The sequence below is a fragment of the Condylura cristata genome, unplaced genomic scaffold (genome assembly GCF_000260355.1).
Source record: "Condylura cristata isolate star-nosed mole 26May11 unplaced genomic scaffold, ConCri1.0 scaffold00023, whole genome shotgun sequence".
Taxonomy (NCBI): domain Eukaryota; kingdom Metazoa; phylum Chordata; class Mammalia; order Eulipotyphla; family Talpidae; genus Condylura; species Condylura cristata.
In genome coordinates this window covers 8,105,185-8,126,667 of record NW_004567124.1, presented here as the reverse complement: position 1 = coordinate 8,126,667, position 21,483 = coordinate 8,105,185, and the positions used below count along the sequence as shown (strand labels likewise).

At 34.0% G+C, this 21,483-nt stretch overlaps 1 protein-coding gene across 1 annotated transcript in view; it reads right to left on the bottom strand.

The window, feature by feature from the left end:
* The window catches only part of HERC1 (HECT and RLD domain containing E3 ubiquitin protein ligase family member 1), a 140,964-nt gene that overhangs the window by 86,881 nt on the left and 32,600 nt on the right, over positions 1–21,483 (bottom strand). The window contains exons 18-24 of the mRNA XM_012728527.1: positions 19,434–19,607; positions 16,205–16,319; positions 15,995–16,115; positions 13,056–13,227; positions 10,258–10,570; positions 9,664–9,784; positions 1,472–1,523 (exon numbers count right to left, since the gene is read on the bottom strand). Of these exons, the coding sequence (XP_012583981.1) occupies positions 1,472–1,523; positions 9,664–9,784; positions 10,258–10,570; positions 13,056–13,227; positions 15,995–16,115; positions 16,205–16,319; positions 19,434–19,607 (1,068 nt within the window). The remainder of the gene's footprint in view (positions 1–1,471; positions 1,524–9,663; positions 9,785–10,257; positions 10,571–13,055; positions 13,228–15,994; positions 16,116–16,204; positions 16,320–19,433; positions 19,608–21,483) is intronic.

Below are 21,483 nucleotides of genomic sequence, written 5' to 3'. Positions count from 1 at the left end.
TCCCACATACTGACAATAGCACAGACTGAATCTCAAATTTAGAGTCCCGTAAACATGATTTGAGAGTAAAGAATAATTTTAGCCAATGGACTATCACTTAAAATAATATAGTAGAAAGGTCAGAAACTATAGTTTGGATCCCTTATGCTAGTCAGTTTTGAGTCAGCTTCTGTTAAGCAACAAATAATATACATTTATTAATGTAGCAGACATTTTAGCAACATCATTCACCTAAGCTAACCAAAATCAAGAAGGTAATTGTGTTCCAAAAGTTTAATTCCTAAGTCAAATGATTAAGGAAAGATACTCCAGCTAATAAATGGTACATGAACTACCAATTTTCAAAGAATTATAAAATAATAAAACAAATACTTTATATTATATAGACATCGCTTAACTTCTTTCATATCACAAATACCTCATACATTTTTTAGAAATCTAAGCTATGTTACAGTCTCAAAGTATTTCAATAAAGCAAGTATCAGTTCTAGTCCTTATTATTCCCAATACCCAAAGGAAACAATTTTTTGTATCCTTATATAATAAGAATAAAATATTGTCATACTTTATTTATAGAAGTATCAATCTTTCTTCATCTAGGTTATAAACGCAGGTTTCTTCTCAGTTATAAAAAAAATATGTGCTTCTTTCCCACCCCCATTTCTGCTTTCCCTCATTTCTCAGTTTTTTCCCTAGGAATGGGTACTTAACACCCAACCAAGGGAGTCATCAAAAGAAAAGTTTCATCTTTATTTATTAAAGATACCATTATAGAAAAAAATTCCCACAAACTTTTAGAAAACTCCCTGTATTGGCACTTTAAGATTTCATATTTTTCAACTACAGTTTAAGTGGATTTAATAGAAATGCCAGTTAGTAGAGCATAGTAGTACTTCGAGAATTTTTAGTTATTCTTGAATTTACAGCATCTAAATCTGCTTTTTGTACATAAAACTAAGAGTTAACTATATTATTCATTGAGACAGAGCTTATAAAAAATAAGTTTAACTCTCATGACACTCAAATTAATTCTCACAGAAAAGTTGTTTAAAGATCAGCTCATCTCTTACATGCTTTATCTTATGAGACAAAGAGGAATAAAGTAACAGTTTGAATGTGTGTATGGGAGGTAAATAGGGTAAAGAATTCTCCCTATAACAACATTTATACTACAGCAGCTATATCAGAGCGTCAAAACCTGGCAAATTATGTACCTAATTCCCTATAATATAAAGCTCTATTTCTGGAATCCCACCAGACTTTTAAAAAGTCAAAACACATAACAAATGAGAAATAGAACTAATTATTAAATCCAAGACATTCTCAGATTTAAAATTTTTCTTCATTTTAAGTTTTCTGGATAAAATGCTTCTAAATATTTTTGCAATAATGTCCCAATGATAATCAGATCTAAATACAGAAAACATTAAAAGCAGAACTTAATCAGGTATTTGTATTTTTTAATACTTACCTTTCTTTCTATGAGATGATGCCAAGTCCAAATCAACATTTCGTCTTCCACTCTACAAGATAAAAATAAATAATAAAACTTAGTCGTGAAAAATAAGATTTAGTAGAGTATAAGGATAAAAAATAATCTATATGATTAAAGCAATGTACTAACTGATTTAGTCAAGTCAGACTAACAAAATATCTCAGCAGACCCTGAAAAAAGCACTAAGAAAGCCTAAACACATAATTATGAAAACCAGAGTCAAGATGCACACTGATCAACACTGTTAAGTAGATGTTTTTCTTTGTTATCAACATTTCTTCAAAATTTTTATCTTCTCTCTTCCAGACACAGTGTTAGCTTATTATTACCCTACAGATGACTAAAGTCCTATAGCAAAGTCCTTTTTTCTAAAATCACTACTTTAATCTTCTAGTTACTGCTGCTTTCCACTCTTCAAAACTCCCACTACCTTTGGCTATGTTTTTAGAGGAAAAGAATTGGTGAATTCACACTTTAAAAAAATTGTCCTAAGCCTTCCAATAATATCTTAAAAGACTTTTATATGTTTTCAGAAACTGCTAAAGAAATTTCAAATTGACCAAACTGCAGACAATTTAATAGAAACATGAAAATTTTTCAGGAAGAAGTGGAAGTATATTTTTGTGTGTGTGTGTGATGGTAGGGGTAGTGTAGACAATCGTCTGTTCTCCTTATATCTACAGCCAACCCTATACAAATCATATAAGACCTATATTTATGAACAGACTTGACATTATGGTCTTAGCCTTTCAATTGTAATTTCTAACCTCAAAAAATGGTGGCAAAGATGAAAGGCTCCGTAAATAACAAAACAGATCCATATAGGAAATGTCATCATGGAAATATTTATCTAGTCACACATATAAACACATGTATACATTGTTGAAAAACATATTGCCTTATAATATATATACATACACACACAGACCAGAAGTAAGAATATTCTCAGGCCATTTAGTACTGTAAAAACACCAATGGTTATTGTAAAAGCTCCTGTAAACATCTGTCATGCAATAAGACACTGTTTAAACACAAAATATCTTTTCCATGATGGTTCAAAGCAGAAATTGTTTAAGGCATCAGAACCATAAATGTCTATGATTCTCTTGAACAACTGGTTTGTTTTTACCTTTTAGATACTATGATTCATGTAATCATTATTTTTTTTCCGGTTTGGTGGCTCACCTCTAGCAAAACATCACAGAGTCTTTGCTGAGGTATATAAATGTGACCCAGGATTTTACTTTCTTCACCCAGCTTCTTACAGTTCTAATTTATTTACCTAATTTATCCTTTATAAAGTATTTACTTTTGTACAATAAATTAAATCCTTTGTGAAATGAGAAGTAGGGAATAGATTTGGAAAGTCCAGTGAGAAATTTTCATAAGTAAGACAACTGTCAACTGAAAAGTTAAACTTAAGTTTAAGTTTTGATTTGGGTTTCTCTATATATTGATACTGAAATAAATGTATAACATATATTCTGTCACAAGACTCTTTCAAAAGAAAGAGCAAAGATTTAGTATTTAAGCTGGTTAGCTGAAATCATTTAAGAAAAAAGTTTCATTAACAATTCAGGACAAAGGATGTACTACTATCTATAGAGGACATGAACAGTAATTTTCAGTGACCTCATAAGAGGAGAGCAATATATTTCTATTGGAAAAATCCATACATACTATCCCCCAGTGTTCGCTCCTCTTCATCTTATACCAGGTTTTCTGAAGATGAAGGCTCAGTCCAGGTCTCCCTTTATCTCCAACAAATTTGCTCTCCTAATTCTTGACTTTTTATGACACTATCATTCTAAATATTCCATAGGCAAAAATAACTAAGTGCCAACCTTTCTCAAAACTGCCACTTTTTAAAAAATTCTACAGAAAATAAATGAACAATCTTGACAAATAAATGTAGAGTCACCCTCCACTACTGATCTGTCTTCCTACTTACATCTTTCAAAAGATTTTAAGTTGTCTTAATAAATTGTTCGTCATAACAATCCAGTTGAGACAACTATGCCAGTTAGTATCACTCCCGATAGCAAAGTTAAGAAACTGGGATTCAAGGGCCCTTCCTGGTGGCACAGCTTTAAGAAACTAAAGCCACTTCAGCATGAATTCGATCCCTGCCTGCCTTTCCAGGAGGTGATCCACATGGCACAGCAGACCTCTCCTGGCCGCCAGCTGCTCCTCTCAGCAGTGCACTTCATCAGTCTACCTGTTCTGCTCCCCACTCTGTCTCTGGTAATCCTTTCACCGCCCCTGCATCTCCTGGCTTGTACCCCAGCTCTGTATGCATAAATAAATAAATCTTAAAAAGAAAGAAAAGAAACTGGGATTCTAAGGGCCCTCTCTGGTGGTGCAAAGGGTTGGAGCATAGCACTGCAAAGCTGACCGCAGCCCCCTCAGCACAAGTTTGGTCCCCGGCCAAGAAGGGGACCCACATGGCGCAGCAGACCTCTCCTGTCTCACCCACTGTTCCTGTTGGCAGTGCACTTTTTCAATCTGCCTATTCTGCTCCCCACTCTGTCTCTGGCAGGTCCTCTCACCACCCCTGTAGCTCTGGCCTATCCCCCAGTTCTGTAAGCATAAATAAGTAAATCTTAAAAAGAAAGAAAAGAAAACTCCAAATTAAAATAAGAAAGAAACTGGGATTAAGAAAGGATAAGTGTCTTGCCCCATTCAAAATCAACAGTGAGTTTTAAACCTACTGTGACTAAGTGAGATTTTATTATTTGTTTCCAGAAGGTATCCCACTCTACGCTTATATTATATGGAAGGCATATCATAGGAGATTCTGCAGTTGTTAAAAAGAATCTAGAACCCTGGGCTCTCCCTGGTGGTGCAACAGGTTAAAGCACTGCATTATGAAGCACTCCCACGCCACTGCAACACTAGTTCGATCCCCACCAGGGAGCTGACCCACATGGCATGGCAGACCTCTCCTGACCCGCCCACTGTACTTGTACTTTGCAATCTGCCTGTTCTGCTCCCCTCTCTATCTGTGGTGAATCCTCTCACCCACCACACATCTGGTCTGTACCCCAGTTCTATAAGCATATATAAATAAATCTTTAAAAAAAAATCTAGAACTCTTAATATATCTATATCAAAGGAATAGTAAAAATATATCAACAAGTTTGACATGAAATAATTATTAGTGGTTTATGAGATAACTAACAAGCTGAGACAAACTACTAGTGGCTAATGAGAGGTACTAAAAAACCATGAGAATAACAAAGTCACTGAATAAAGTAATCTGGGAAAGTTTTAGGGATAGCTGACATTTTAGCTTAAGAGACAGACTTCTTCAATAAATTCTGAGAGAAGGACAATAAAGACAAAAAAATGCTTGAGCAGATCCTTAAGGCATATATTTGAGGTCTGCTAGATAGATTGCTACACCAAAAATGCAGATACCACAGGGAAACACTACATCAAAAAGCAAGCTAGCAACAGTTTCCAGAATCTCTGATTTCTAAAAACAAAGTTCTAATTAAACTCACTAAGAAATATGGGAGAAAATTCTGATAAATAAAGCAGGAAATAAAGAGAAATTACAAAAGACATCTCAGAAATACAGAAGATCATAGGAGACTACAATAAGCAACTTTATGCAAACAAATTGGAAAATCTGGTAGAAGTGAGCAAATTCTTAGAAACATGCAACCTTCCTAGACTAATTCAGGAAGAAATAGAAAACCTGAACAGACCAATTACAAAGGGAAATTAAAATAGCAATCAAAAGTCTCCCGCAAAATAAAAGTACTTATTCAGACGACTTCACAAGTGAGTTCCAGCAAGCTTTAAAGAGGAGCTAAAACTTATTCTTTACAAAGTCTTCCCAAAAATTAAAGAAGAGATGCTTCCAAACATTACTAAAACAAACAACAAACAAAAAAAGAAACTAAAGATCAATATCATTGATTAACAATGCAAGCTAAATTCAACAATGCATTAAAAGGATCATAAGTCACAACCAAATGGGATTACCAAGCTATGTAAAAGAGTTGAAGATATGCAAATCAATATAATTCACCATATAAGCAAAAAGAAAGATGAAAGTCATGAGCATATCAAAGATACAAAAAGAATCTAACAAGGTTCATAATCAATTTTTAAAAATTCAGTAAAATGGAGATAGAAGGAACAGACCTTACCTATCTAAAGATCACATATGACAAACCTACAGCTAACATCATATTCAATGGTGAAACACTGAGAATTTTCCTCTAACATTAGGAATACACAGGAATTTCCACTCACAATATTCAGCATAATACTGGAAGTCTTACCTAGAGCAATTAAACACAGAATCTAAATTGGAAAAGAAGCAAGAGGAAGATACACACAGAATCTAAATTGGAAAAGAAGCAAGAGGAAGATATACACAGAATCTAAATTGGAAAAGAAGCAAAACTATCACTATTTGCAGATGACATAACATAAATAGAAATCCTTAAAGATGTCACTAAAAAAAAAATCAAAATAGATCAGTAAAGTGACATGCTACAAAATCAGTTGTACTTCTGTACACAAACAACAAACCAGAAAAGAATAAGTCAAGAAAATAATCCCATTTATACTAGCATAAAAAAAATTAAAAACATAAGAATAAATCTAACAAATGAGTTGAAAAGACTGTTCAAAGACTGTAAGGCATTGTTAAAAGAAATAGAAGACACAAAGAAATGGAGATATTTTTGTTCATGAATTGGAACAGTTAATATTATTAAAATGGACATCCAACACAAGGCAATATATTGACTCAGTGCTTTGTTTCAATGAAATTCTTCAAAGAAATAAAGCAAACATTACTGAAATTTACAAGGAACCAGAAAAGAACTTGAATAGCCAAAACAATCTTGACAAAAAAGGAGAATCGGGGCCCTCCCTGGTGGCACTGTGTGTTAAAGCGTAGCACTGAGAAGCTAAAGCCACTTCAGCATGAGTTCAATCCTCGCCCCGGAGGTGATCCACATGGTGTGGCAGAACTATCCTGACCCGCCCACTGCTCCCCTCAGCAGTGTACTTCCTCAGTCAGCCTGTTCTACTCCCCACTCTGTCTCTGGTGAATCCTCTCACTGTCCCTGCACTTCTGGACTATACCCCAGTTCTGTATGCATAAATAAATAAATCTTTTTTTTAAAAAAAAAAAAAAGGAGAATGGAGGCATCATACTCCAGACAGGAAACTATACTACAAGATTAGAGTAATAAAATCAGTATGGTATTGGAATAAAAACAGACACATGACCAATGAAATAGAATTGAGAGCCCACAAATAAAGCTAATTTATGACAAGTGATCCAAGAATAGACAATGGAGAAAGGAAAATCTCTTCAACAGATAGTGTTAGGGAAACAAACATCTTACCATACACAAAAATTAACTCAAAATGGCTTAAAGACTTGGATGTAAGATGTTAAACTATAAAAAACATAGAAAATACACAGGCAAAATACTCCATGGCATTGGCTTCAGGGGTATCTGGAGACTTGACTCCAAAGACAAGGGAAACAAAAATTGAATTGAACAAAAGGGACTACATCAATTTTTAAAGCCTTTATGCTTTTCAAACTTATTAAAACAAAAAGACACACTACTGAACGGGGAAAAAAATCTACACCTCATGCATCCAACAAGAGGCTGCTATCCAAGATTATGAAATTAAGCCAAAAGAAAATAAAGCACCCCCCCCCAATTATTGACAGAAGAACTAAACAATATACACAGTCAACAGGCACATTAAAAAATTTTTTTCAGAGAAATGCAAATCAAAACCACAGTGAGATACTATCTCACTCCTGTGAAAATTACCCATATCAAAAAGACCAGAAACAAGTGTTGGCAAAGAGGTGAAGAAATGGAATCTTTGTACACCATTAGTCAGAATAAAGACTGGCTGAACCACTATGGAAAACAATATGGAAGTCCTCAAAATATTAAAAATGGATATATCATATAATCCAGTAATTACATTCCTTAGTATTTATCCAAAGAAAGAAAAACACCAATGTGAAGTGATATATGTACTTTTTACCATAATCAAATTATAGAAATAACCTAAATGTGGAAGGACAGATGAGTAAATTAAGATGTGGTTTATATACACAATGGAATACTACTCAGCTATAAAAACAGATGAAATCTTCCCACTTGTGACAACATTGTTTTAACTGGAGGGGATTATGCTAAATTATATAAATCAGAAGAAAACAGACCATTACCAGGTGATTTTACTCATATGTAGAATACAAAGAAACAAAACAAAAGAGCACATATAAAACAAATTCTAATATCTGACTGCAGAATTGAGGCTACCAGAAGGGGATATGAAGACCTTCTGGATTATAGTAGAGGATTACAGCTGTTTTGGTGTGGTGATTGATATTTGAAGAGATATGAATCTATTCCTTAAATCATGCTATAAACTTATGTTACCTCAATAAAAAAAAAGTGTTACAGAAAGAAAGAAATTTTGATTTCTGAATAGGTAGTGCAGTCACTGATGTTCTGAATTGTAAGGTAGCATGTTCAGTAGGTGTTCTTGCTATTATATCTGGGGTGGGAAGAGTGCACTGGACTATGGTGATGGCACACGGGGGAACTGGTGTAGGAAGCCCATGGGGATTACAACTGAGATGAAAAAAATGCACAAAGAATGATATATTTTAAAAAAAAAGAATACCAGGGGAAGATGTTATGTTCACAGAAAAGGCAAAATGTCAGTGAGGCCCACTCTGAGGAAAAGTGAAATCGTTGAAGGTTTTGAGTAAAGTGATATGATGTATGTTTTAAAATTATCACAGAATTGGGAGACTACACAACAAAACTTATCAACTAATGGGCAGAAAAGAATCTCAGTACATAATAACACTGAGAACGTGAACTGGGAGAACAGAAATAGCTAACGAAAATGAAGAATAAAAAGAGGAAGAACAAACAAAGATATCATGATACAATGAAACTTGCAGAAAACACTTCAATTTTCCTTAGATGAGGAACACTTTGAGTTTAGAACTTTCTTTAATCAAGAGCTTTTAGTTTATGTGACACTTTATACTGTGTAAAAATATTTCCAGATCCATTATTTCCTATAATATAGTAGTATCAAAGCTAAAAATGAAGCTTACAGATCACTCAGTTTAAAAAAAAAAGAAAAGAAAAAGAAAAAGAAAGCCTAGGCTTCCATTTGGGTCATCACAAAACATGACCAAAGTCTTGCAGCTCTTCAATAGTACAATCAAGGCCAAAAGCCAAATCTTAACATGTTGCCTCTATGAACAATGAGCACTAGGATCCTCAAATCATGCAATGGGACACTCAGGTCCAAGCAGGTCAAGTAGCACATTAGATTCACACATAAGGAAAAAGAACAGCCAAAGTGAAAAATCCAACTATCAATACCTAATCCAAAACTAATCAAAAAGAAGCAATTTTTTTTAGAAAATGTCACTCTATAATTTGTTTTACCTATCACATAATAGCATACCTTACTTCTAAAACATCTGCTTGATTTTTAACTTAAATGTCTGCAATCTAAGTCCTGATGCTTTTTCATAGGTAAGTGCGAGCTACTAAATTATAAGCAGGCTTATATTTATGAAAGATGGACACAAGACAAGAGACAGAATAGTAAGTTTGCAAGCTTCTGAAATGGCAAAAGAGAAGGAAAGTCTGAAGCAGAGCAGTAGCAGAAAAGAAACGACATACTAAACATTAGACTCACTAATTGGACCATAAGCATGAGGGAATTGCAGGAATCAGAAAATAAGAAAAAGTAGAGTCAAGGATGAACCCACGTCTCCAGGCTGGGTAGTTTATAGTACTACCTACTAAGATACACAAGATGAAAGAAGAAGGTTTGGGAAAAAGATTGTCTGAGAATAGATTAACACTGAGGTAACCTGACATGGTCAGGTACAATGTCCATCAAGGAGTCAGATGTATGGATTTGGTATTTAGGAAGATGTCAGAGCTAAAGACTGAGATGCAGTGATATATAAATAATAAATATTCAACACAGTTACCTTATTTTTCTTGAAAGTTCTTTTTTATAAAGTTTTTATATGTCTAAAACAAATGTAATTACTTACTCTAACCAATGCCTTACATATTTGTATTTTGAAAACAATAACCCTTCTTTACTGAATTTAGTATACCTACCAGTGCGTAACCCTCTTCATCTGATTCAGGCTGAGACAAATCAGATTCACTCCTCGATTTGATCAGTCTATAATTTGGACTTGCGTGGACTAGCCGGCTCTCTGCAGTAAGACTTTCACTCCTGTCTCACATGCACAAAGAAAAGTTTTTTGATTTGGGAATGTTAGTGAACAAAATTGAATGGAACTAGCAAGAGAGATAATATCTACATACATACACACACACACATACACAGTGAAGAGTAATTATGTCTATTGATGGAGAATAATGACTCTTATGTAAGCACAAAGGCCTTCTCAACTACATCAAATTAATTAACAAGCCACTAAATTACATAGATGCAAATAATTTTATAATTTTCAATTACTGTTGTTCATATGTGTGAAAAAATTTTGCTTCATCATCTAATCACAAATCTTTATTTCAAATCAAATCAGTACATTATTATTAAATTCTGCATTATTTTAAATTCAACCTAGTCAATTTATATTTCTTCTTCCAGGACTGTGTTAATTTCAGAAAAATAATTTTGAGAATAAACCATTTCATCACATTAAGTTAAGAATAATATTTTAAGTTCCTAGTCAGTCGCACCTGGTCATAAGTCCACCCCCTTCAGAGGTACTTGTTGATGGCTGCTGCAACTGTCCTTCTTCCCTTCGCTTCTGAAGCTCATCTATCACAGGACTTACTCCTAATATTAACAGGGCACAGCGATGGATCACAGAGTTGCAGGCAGCAGTGTACACATCCTGACCCTCAGGAAGGTCTGTGCTGACCCTTCGCTCTTGCTGGGACTGAGGAGGTGGATCATCAGCTCGAGTCCCAGACCCTGCCCCACTGTTCATTCTATCTCGATCTCGGCTACGAGCTACTTCACGGGCTGAGAGGAAACACTGAAAGATTTCTGTAACATGCAACACAAAAACAAGGTCTTAACACATGGGGAGAGAAGAGCAAAGAAAATAACAATAAAAATAGTCAAAAAGTTTGGACCAAAAACTTACTGAAGGGGCAAAAGCTATTTTTTAAACATTAAATACAACATAGTAAACTAAGGTAAAATTACATGAAAATATATGTAAAATATTAAACTTTTCGATAAAATTGCAATAGGAAACACCATTACCTTTATAGAACTTAGATTTGGTTTACCTTATTTCTATGCTAAAGAGCATCTTAGTAGTTATCAAAATGTTGTTCCAGACTTAACAAGAATAGAATTATCAAGAATAGCTGGGTTTGCTAGAAATACAATTTATCAAACCCACCCGAGGCCTTCTGAATCAGAAGCTATAAGCATGGGGCTAGCAATCTGTTTTAATAAACCTTTGAGCTGATTTTTAAGTCCACCAAAGTTTGAAATGCAATAGGTTAGGTTAAATAATTGCCTATTTCAGAAATGTTCATGACTTTGGTATGAAAAATGTCAGGTTACAAAAATAAAGAGATAATATTTAAGTTACATTAATTATAATAAAAAGTTCCCTTTCCCCTTCCAACATCAATATAATTCCTAACACCTACACTTTGCTATTCCTTGGACCTATTAAATTTAAGTACAATTACTAAAGTCTTTGCTAAAAAAGAGCCTGTTTATAAATATAAAGATAAAGTTGCCTCCAGAGTCAAATGGCATCACCCAGAATGTCTACCTGATGTTAGGCTTTCCCAATTCATAAGTGTAAAAAGTGAATTGGTTTATCTACTACAGTGGTAGAAATGTATAATAAGAAAATAATTTTTTGCTCAAATTTAGAGTGAAGGTGTTCTTCTTAATGAGGAACCCAGGCAGAGTGTTGGTAACACAGAAATACAAGCTTTTAAAACAGATCTGTGTGTTTTATAGAATTATGATGATGACATTTTTATTATGCTGTTGAAATTCCCTTATTTCTATTTTTTAAAAAAATTAAAGCAACAATCTTAGTGTCCGAAGTGGGAAATCAGTTAAAGTAATTAAAAGATAAGTTCTGTACAGACCTGATTCTACTACTAATTGTGGTACATACATAATCTTTCCTCATCATGTCAGTCTATCCATCAATAAAATAGGATAATATTAGAATTTATCTCCTAAGACTGCTGTAAGGATTAGAAGATGTGCCCCCATTGTTCACTCTATCTGGATCTCAGCAATGAGCTATTTCCTGGACTGACAGGAAACACTGAAAGATTTCTGGAATATTCTGTACACTGTAACTCACTCAGTGTCCAATAGATAAGAGGTGCTCAAAAATGGTACCTAGTTCATAGGATCTCCCTAGTGGCAAAGGGTTAAGTCTTAGCACTATGAAACTATTGGCAGCCACTGCAGCATGAGTTAGATACCTGGCTGGGAAACTAACCCACATGGCACAGCAGACCTCTCCTGTCTCTCTCACTGCTCCCCTCAGCAGTGTATTTCAGTCAATCCACCTATTCTGCTCTCCACTCTGTCTTTGGTGAATCCTTTCACAACACTTATACCTCTGGCCTAGACTTCCCCCCACCCCGACCCTGTTCTTGTATGCAGAAACAATAAATCTTTTTTAAAAAATTATACCTAGCTCAAAAATTAATTATTTCCTGGGTGAATATACCTTGTTATTGCATTTTCACTTTGGCATTTGCTTTCAGGAATTTCTAAACTAGATTTGAAGTTCATCCTCAAAAGTTCTGTTAGCCTATATTCTTTAAATATATTTATTCTCTTTCCTGACCTGTAAACCCCTTTTCTCCATTTGGACCTTTTTTTTCTTGTTTTCATGAGTTTTGGTCCTGTTTTGAGTCACTTCAAAATCATTTTTTAGAAGTATACAAAACATAAAGTGATAAAGTGACAGATTTATTGGTATATACAGTCAATCTCAATACCAAATCATAGCTAGCCATGTTTGAGGATACAAAGTAAAATACACACTCTATTTGAAATAGAGAAATCACTCCAAAGATGTTAACAAATATTTTTAAAAGTTTTGAATCTTCTCTATAAACACCTAAAAAGATCACCTCTAAAAATTATCTGTAGCCTTGGAATATCAAGGTATGAAAAGTTTTATTCGCCCAGCCAACATTGTCCTTCATGTACTTGTTTCTCTACTAAAAACAGTGGGTGAAATTTATAATTTCAAAATTTCTACTTATGGAAAAGAATTGAGCTCTCTTAATATGTATAAAAGGGGCATTCTTCATCAATATGCAGGTCAACTACACCAATATACAACTTGGTATCCCCCAGATACCAAGCAGAACAGTTACTATCCCCAAAATCCTGCTTCCAGAACTTTTCAGTTAAAAATATGAAATTCCAATAGCTAAAATATGGAACTAGCATAGTTATAGAGCTGAAAATTGCTAATGTAATTCATATCACCTGTAGAAAATCAGATCAGTAAAGAAAGTATACTCACTGCCAGCTGTCATCACTTCATGTTCACGTTCTTCCTCTTCATCCTCTGGTTCTGGATGCCCCTCCTCCCGGTCCCGCTCAGCCTGTTCTTCCATTTCAGCTTCTTCATCAATGGTCCGGGTAAATGAATGTTCCTGAGGATCAACATCTGCAGAGTCTTGATTTTCTGAAATCTTATAGAAAAGATCGGAGCTACAGTTAATAAACTTTTCAAAAAGTTTGAAAAACTTCATTAAAACCTTAACTATGTTTATCATTGTAAAATACTGCTAATATCAATAACATTAAGAATTTCACTTCAAAACCCCAAATACCCCGTAAATCTAAAAAGATTATAAAGCATCAGAGTGTGCACAAAACATATTCAGAAACACCTATATGCTCTACCTTCCATAGTATTTATTAAAATGCCATGTTATAAATTGATTCATATATTTACATATATGACGCTAGGCAGTTATACATTCCTACAAAGCTGTAACTTGAGTTGAGTATATTGGTCACAAAGATCTACAAAGAGCTCACACCATACACCCCAACAAAAACAAAGTAAACAATCCAGTCAAAAAAATGGGCAGAATAGCTAAACAGACACTTCTCCAAAGAGGAAATGCAAATGATCAACAGGTATATGAAAAAAGTATTCACAATCACTTATAATCAGGGAAATGCAATGAAGTACCACCTTACACCAGTGAGAATGGCAGATATTAAAAAAATAACAAAAAACAAGAAACAACATATATGGGGAGAATGTGGAGAAAAAGAACTCTTCTCTACTGCTGGTGGCAATGCAAACTGTTCCAACCACTATGGAAAGCTGTGTGGAAGTTCTTCACACTACTATAAGTGAAGCTTCCATATGACCCAGCAATTCCATTCCTGGGAATTAACCCAAGAGACACAAAAACACTAATTCAAAAAGATACTTTCACTATGTTACTGCAGTACTACTTACAATAGGTATGACACGGAAACAACTCAAATGCGCAAAAGCTGATGACTGGATCAAGATGTGGTATATATGCACAATGGAATACTATTCAGCAATAAAAAAGATAAACTCATGCCATTTGAAGCAACATGGATGAAACTGGAAGGGAGTATGCTCAGTGAAATAAGTTAGAAGGAAAAATAAAAATATTGGATGGCTTCACTTATAGGAGGAATGAAAGGGAACCAAATAATGGCTCAGGAAAAAATAATAACAATAAAAACAAAATTAGCAGGCAATTATAAATCAGAGACATTCTGCAGGGGAGAGGGATGAAGAGGGGTCAAAACAGGATAGGAAAAAGCACAGGGACTATGGCAATAGTGTTGGGTGAATTGGTGGTGGGAATTTTATGAGGACTACACCTGAGAGGAGAAAGCAAATATTGTACAAAAATGATGTGAAATAGACTTAAATAAGTTATTTTTTAAGAAAAATGAGTTGAGTATGACATCAAGCACAAAAGAACCGTAATTTTTATTCCATTTAATCTTCTTCAAGTTATGTATATTTTTACTCTATACATGTTTATTACTTCTAAGTTTAATACAATATTTTAAAACTTTTTTTTGGTAGAATATTAAAGTGCTCAACAAATTTCAAATATACAAACAGTATATTATTTTTATTTTTCTTTATTTTGTTTGCCCTTGAAGAAACAAAAATTAATAACTTGGCAGGGACAATGTAAATTTATTTTCCCCCATGGTGGTTATGCTACCTGGCAGTCATTTACAGGAATGAGTCTACAGGAAAGAGTTTTTATAACTGGTGCTAAGACAATTTGGAATACTGTAACCCTATACCATTTCCCCAACAAATTTCACTATAAAATGTTAATGAAAATGTCTAATAACATCCTCAGATGGATAATAAAGGATGTATGATAAAATGTTGTGATCCATGACTACATTTTTCTTATTACAGAGCTGGTGCTAACTTAGCAGTGCACTAAATTTACGTATATCATTTATCCCTATAATTCTGAGTTTCAAATTTGAACCTCAATAAAACAGGAAATAAATACATTTCATGAACTTTGAAGGTCACTAAGCAAAACAATCAGATCCATGACAAAATAATTTTATAATACAGTTGCAGAGACAGTTTGATTTTCAAAATCTAAGATTTATATAATGGAGTACAAAGCACATAAAGTGTGAAGTTTCAAAGTAAACATTTCAAGTATTCATGTGTTATCCAGACTTATACTTAAAGTTATAGGCACATGCTATACCAAGAATTTTAGAAATCATCTCAGTTTTGTCAATAGAATCACTTCTGAACCATCTTAAAAGACTTCAATTTTCACTTCCAGTTGAGGACAATTCTAATCATTACTAGCCTTTCTCTTTATATTCGGCTAACTACCATTCTGCATTCATCTGTTACCCTATGGGCCTACCTGTTCACTCTGAGTAACATGGAACATAGTTCATACACAGAAGTTCTTTTAAGCAGTTATAAGGCAGCTACCACATGATTCCCACCCCCTGCTCTGTCATTTTTTTCATCTACATCTCTCGGCTGGCCATTTTTCAACCTTATGATTCTTACATAAAATGGCTTTGAACTCTTTACCAATCTTAGGTATTTTATTATTCTCTCATAAATTATGGCATTCCAAATTAAATAAAATAATTCATACGTAGCCTACCATAAAATAATGAGATAATATTTCATGACTTGGACAATTCAATTTGTTGTGACTATATAGCCTAAGAATACATAAACTTTCTTAGCAGCCATATCATACTTGATAAGTATAAAGTTAAATAAATCCATAATCTTTTAGTCATCCACTTTTTTCAACAGAAAAAGTATTACTCAACATTTAGAACAACTGCAATAATCAAGGCACATTGCTGTTTCTCACATAAACCAAAATGGTGTATTCTCTCACAGATTGCAGAAAAACATAGAAATTAATTGACTTTCAACTTTACCCATCTGTCTCGTGATGATGACCTGGTCTGAATAAGTTCAAGGTTCTTGCAAGCAAGTAAACGACTTCGAACTTTGTACACACAACGGTACACTTCTGATAAGCTTTTACCAGGTTGATATCTAAATAAAGAACCAAAATGGAAAAGTTACCGAATTTCTAACATCATGAGAGCAAATATTTGTCTGAGGAACAGTTTTAAGTTACTTGCCGGCTTTCTCCACATGCTTGACTAAGTAAATTTGTGTGTTTCAGAAGAGCTGCAAGAACAAATCTAGACACAGTGTCCAAGAGTGACTCGTTACTCAAAGTTGCACTGTCCCAATCTGGAAATAAAAATGATGTATTAACATTTAAAAAGGCTCAGAAAACAGTTTAGAGATAAGTTTAATAGTTTTAGTAATCCAACATCTGGATTTTATTTTTTCTTAAACAGTTACTTAACAAATACACCCACTAGATCCCCTATGTTAATCCATGTGTTTGACAGCAAACAGAACTAAGTCTCTGATCTCACAGAATTCTTATTTTAGTAGGCGGAGGAGAAAGACAATAAATAAAAATCTCAATGTGATAGATAAGTACTATGGAGAAAAACTAATAGGGAAGGAGAACAGAGGGGTAGTATGGGATTACTACTTTATATAGGACAGTTTGAAGAAGTCACTGATAAAGTTCTTAAACAGAGATCTTGGAGGAGGTGAAGATGTCAAAGAGAAACAGTGTCCCCTCACAAAGAACTAAGGCAAAGGCCCTGAGGTAGTTTCAAGGAGATCAGAGTGGCTGGAGTAAAGTGTGTAAGAAACGTTAGAAAGCAGGCTGGGGACTAGATCACATAGGACCTTGCAGACCACTACAAGTCCTTTAGGTTTTACTCTAAGGGAAATGAGAAACACCACCAAAAGCTTTTGAACAGAGATAGGACGTGATCTGACTTGTATTTTGAAAGGCTCATCCTCATTACTGAGTGGAGAATTTGCTATAGGGATACCAAAGAAGTACTTACGGCAGTAATTCAGGTGAGAAATGATGATGGCTCACCACAATAGCGGAAGTAAAGGTAATGAGAAGTGTATAATGATCCTATATACTATTTTGAATGTAGAGTTGAAAGAATTTGGTGAGGGATCAATGTGAAAATGAGAAAGGTCACAGCTAACTACAAACGTATTTAGAATGTAGCTGGCATCAGAGAAGAAGACCATAGGAAGAACAGTTCAGGGGTATGAAGATGGAATAAGGGGTTTAGTTCTGAATACTGTCTATCATACAAGCTAGTGGAGATGCTGAGTGCATTGATTGATATCTGGAATCTGAAATCATGAAAGCAGCTATTGTGTACTTAAGTGGGTAAAAAATGAAGCAACTGGACAAAGATGAGAACAATTGAAAATGCATATCACAGGATTAAATAAATAGTAATCAGATGTTTTCTCTAAACACATGCACAATACTTTAAAAATACAGTATATTCAGTAGATTCCAAATGGGTGTGGGAGGTTTATTATTTACTCCAATTCAAGAATGTTCACTGGACTATGTTAATTTGAGATTTACTGTGCTACTTAAAAATATGCCAAACAAACAAGAAACAACTTTGGAAAAATATTAAGTCCCAAGTTATTTTATTTATTCTCAATTCTTTTTTAAAATTCTTATCTCAAGAAACATTACATTGGAGGACTATGGGTGCTTTCGGAGAGAGGGCTATGGTAACTACTCTTTTAAGGCAAGGGCATATCCCATACTGTCAAAACACTGGCAAGGATGTAAAACAATGAAATCTCAGTAACAATAAAATAAACTACATCTTGGTTTTCCAGTCATTTTTACAAGCTTAGATAAAAAATTCAGACTTACCTATCTTACATGTGATAAAAACTATAAACATGCCAGATCTTAAAGAACATTTTACAGCCCACAGAAAATCCTAGAATAACAGTTGTATAACATACAAAATTTTCTCATATGCCACTTGAGAGATGATCCGCACCAACGAATTACTTCCTACTCTTAAAACCAAAAGGACTTAAAGTCAAACAAAACCCATTTCAAGGAAACTAATGTTCAATTTTAAAAGTAAACTAATCTTTTTCCTATATTTCAAATTTAGCAGGGATTATCCTCCTATACTTTTTTTTTTTTTTTTGGTAACAGGTTCTTTTTAAAACAGCCTTAATAAAGTTATGGTCATTTCATACCAAGCACTACAGAATATCTTCACTATTTATAAAAGTTATAAGGTCTAGGCTACCGTGAAGATAAGTAATTAGAAAATGTACTAAGAAAATGAGTTTTTAGTTTTTAGGCAAGGGGATATCCTATACTGTCAAAACACTAGCAATATTTTATGATTTATCTACTTTTTCTTTCTAGGTGTAACTGTAACTGACCACATGTTTACAACTACTTTTTAAAAGTTCTCCTTGCAATGGAATAAGTGATAATATGATATAAAAAGGAAACCTAACTGCATACTGAAAGAAAATGATTCAAATATGAGAGTATCAGAAAATGAAATTTAGAAAGTAAACATTTTTCCTTCTCATTACCATATTTTTGCACATCTGGATGACTCAACACAATAGAATAAAAAAGAAACAAACTGGATGAGATAAACTTTTAAAGGTTTCCCTCTCACTGGTGTTTTAAAGATCTGAAAAAGTACTTCATGTCTTTTTCAGTATACAAAATAAAAGACAACAGAAGGTGAAAATGTATTTACTTTTAACAGTTTTAACAGAGAAGGACGACAACCCAAAGAATGGCGGAAAACTAAAGAACAGAGAATAAAATGGAGAAACATAACAATGTGATTCTGAACAGTCCAGACGATTGCTATAAGGGAAACTTGGGGATGAAAAAGAAATCAGGTATACCCTTGGAAAACTTGTACATAAAATTAATTTTATTAATCAAATAATATTAGAAAATGAAAATATCACTATATACTTGCACAGTACTTTATTAATTTATTTAGTATAAATTATCTGGTTTTTTCATCTGCACTCTGAAGTGGGCAAATGTTTTACAGAGGAGGAAATGGACCATGTCTAGACTTACACATATATATCCTTTAATTTCTTCCATAAGGGCTTGCTCTTTAATGAGATGACTCATTAAACAGACTCTTATACTAAATCTATTTACACTGCATGGAATATATCAGTAAAATGTTTGCCTCTGAATTTACCTTTTATATAAATTGCAATTTCCCTATAGTGGGTCTGCTTCAAATGAGATATATGTATATACTTTTAAAAAAACCTAAGATATTTTCCACAAAGAAAAAAAATCAAGTTTTTATTAACATTGTTTATAGAATATCTGTTTCTATAAAAAGTAAAAAAGTGAGTCCTGTGATTTTCTATTAACATACATTACATATACATTTGTTTGAACTATACACATATTTACTCCTTTTATCCTCTTCATCTTACCTTTACTAACAGCATAATCCTGCATGCTGATCCAAAGACTTTGTGCAGGTTCTTTTGAACAACCCAATGCCAAGTCTACATAGACAGCAATTTCAGGCCGTAGTTTATAATCAAAAGGCTTTTGTTCTTCATTTCCTGAAAGAGCTACTTCTAATAGGCAACTCATACATTTATCTAAAAAAAAAAAAAAAATTTAATTCAAGCTATCAATTTTAAACCTGGTAAGTTGTGGTTACAAATAAAATCTTATATTTAATGAATACACATAAAATGATACACTTTAAGTCACTTTAATTACATGCCATAAAAGTCAAGTTCTTTGAAACTTCTCAAATTCCATCCTCTCCAGAAGGATGTGTAACTAAATATGATACTCTAGTGCAGAGTTCTGGCATTTCATTAGGCAGGGACCAGGTATGCCAAATATCTTACACTAGCAATGCTGTCTAAAATAACAAAATATTCCCCTGTTCAAAATGTAATGGTAACATATATTTGAAAAAGATGAACCTATATCTCTGATATATGGTGTTGCAAATCAATTACCTCAATACCAAAAAAAATAAAAAATAAAAAAGTAATGGTATCCTTGTTGAGAAGCATGGGGCCATTGGAAAAGAGACAAGAATTTTTCCCCTAAGCTTAAGGAAAAGCCATCAGTTAAGTACAATTCAGGAGAGATCAAAGATACCATTAATAATTTCTTAATTGCAGGCTCTCCCTGGTGGCGCAACGGGTTAAAGCACTGCATTATGAAGCTCTTTGACGCCACTACAGCACAAAATTTGATACTCCTGCCAGGGAGCTGATCCACATGGCGTGGCAGGCCTTTCCTGACCTGCCCGCTGCTCCCCTCAGCAGTGTATTTCAGTACATCTGCCTGTTCTGCTCCCCACTCTGTCTCTAGTGAATCCTCTCACCTACCACACCTCTAGCCTGTACCCCAGCTCTGTAAGCATAAATAAAAAGAAAAATCTTAAAAAAAAAAAATTCTCAATTGGTATTTACATTTGTACAGGTGGCTCCTAACTTTTCAATGCAATGGCATTCAGAATTAATTTCCATTTTAAAAACAAACAATTCTCTAAATCATCATCAGATTCTTGAGCTAATACCAAAAGTAAATTTAACCCAAAGTATAATTGGATTATAATATAGCCATAATTTTACAATGGACAATACTCCTCCTGAGTAAAGAGAATGTAACAGAAATATGAGGGAGATAGACATATTTTGCCCTCTGAGAATATTTGGCAATATCAGAGAGTTAAACATATAGCAATGGAGTCACCTTTATAATGTTAAATATTTTTTTTTGAAAAATCATGATTTTTACCTTTCTGACACAAACTATTCACAAGTACCAGTCTAACATTCATCACCCATGGCCAGAATCAGTTCCTGGTTCATAAATGAAATGATGAATAAATACTCTGATTTAGAAAATGAAGATTTAAAATCTTCAATATCTCTTCTTACTCCCAATCTCTAACTCTCCAAACCTGAAAGCAGAATTTTCCTGATTTTTGTCCCGGTTTCTTTTTTTCATTCTCTCTAGATTATGATTCTCTTAGACTTAGATAGTGCTTCCCTTCTTGGACACTCAGTCTCTTTCTCTTATCAGAGAAATAATGCATTTTAGTTCTGATAACTAAGTAGACTACCTAATCTAACTTAGTTTTTTGTTCATCAAAATTAGAGGCTAGGGAGTGTTCCCTGCTGGCACAAGAGGTTAAGTCTCAGCACTATGAAGCTATCAGCAGCCACTACAACACAAGTTTGATCCATGGGTAAGGAGCTGACTCACAATAGTGCAGCAGACCTCTCCTCTCTCAAATGCTGCTCCCCTCAGCAGTGTTTCAATACATCTGCCTGTTCTGCTCTCCCTCTAACTCTACTGGGTCATTTCACCTCCACACACCTCTGGCCTACACTTCAGTTCTTGTATGCCTAAATAAATCTTTTAAAAATGAGAGGCTCAACATCAAGTTAAAGAGCTTCTGCACAGCAAAAGAGACATTACTAAAAACAAACAGACAGCCCACTAATT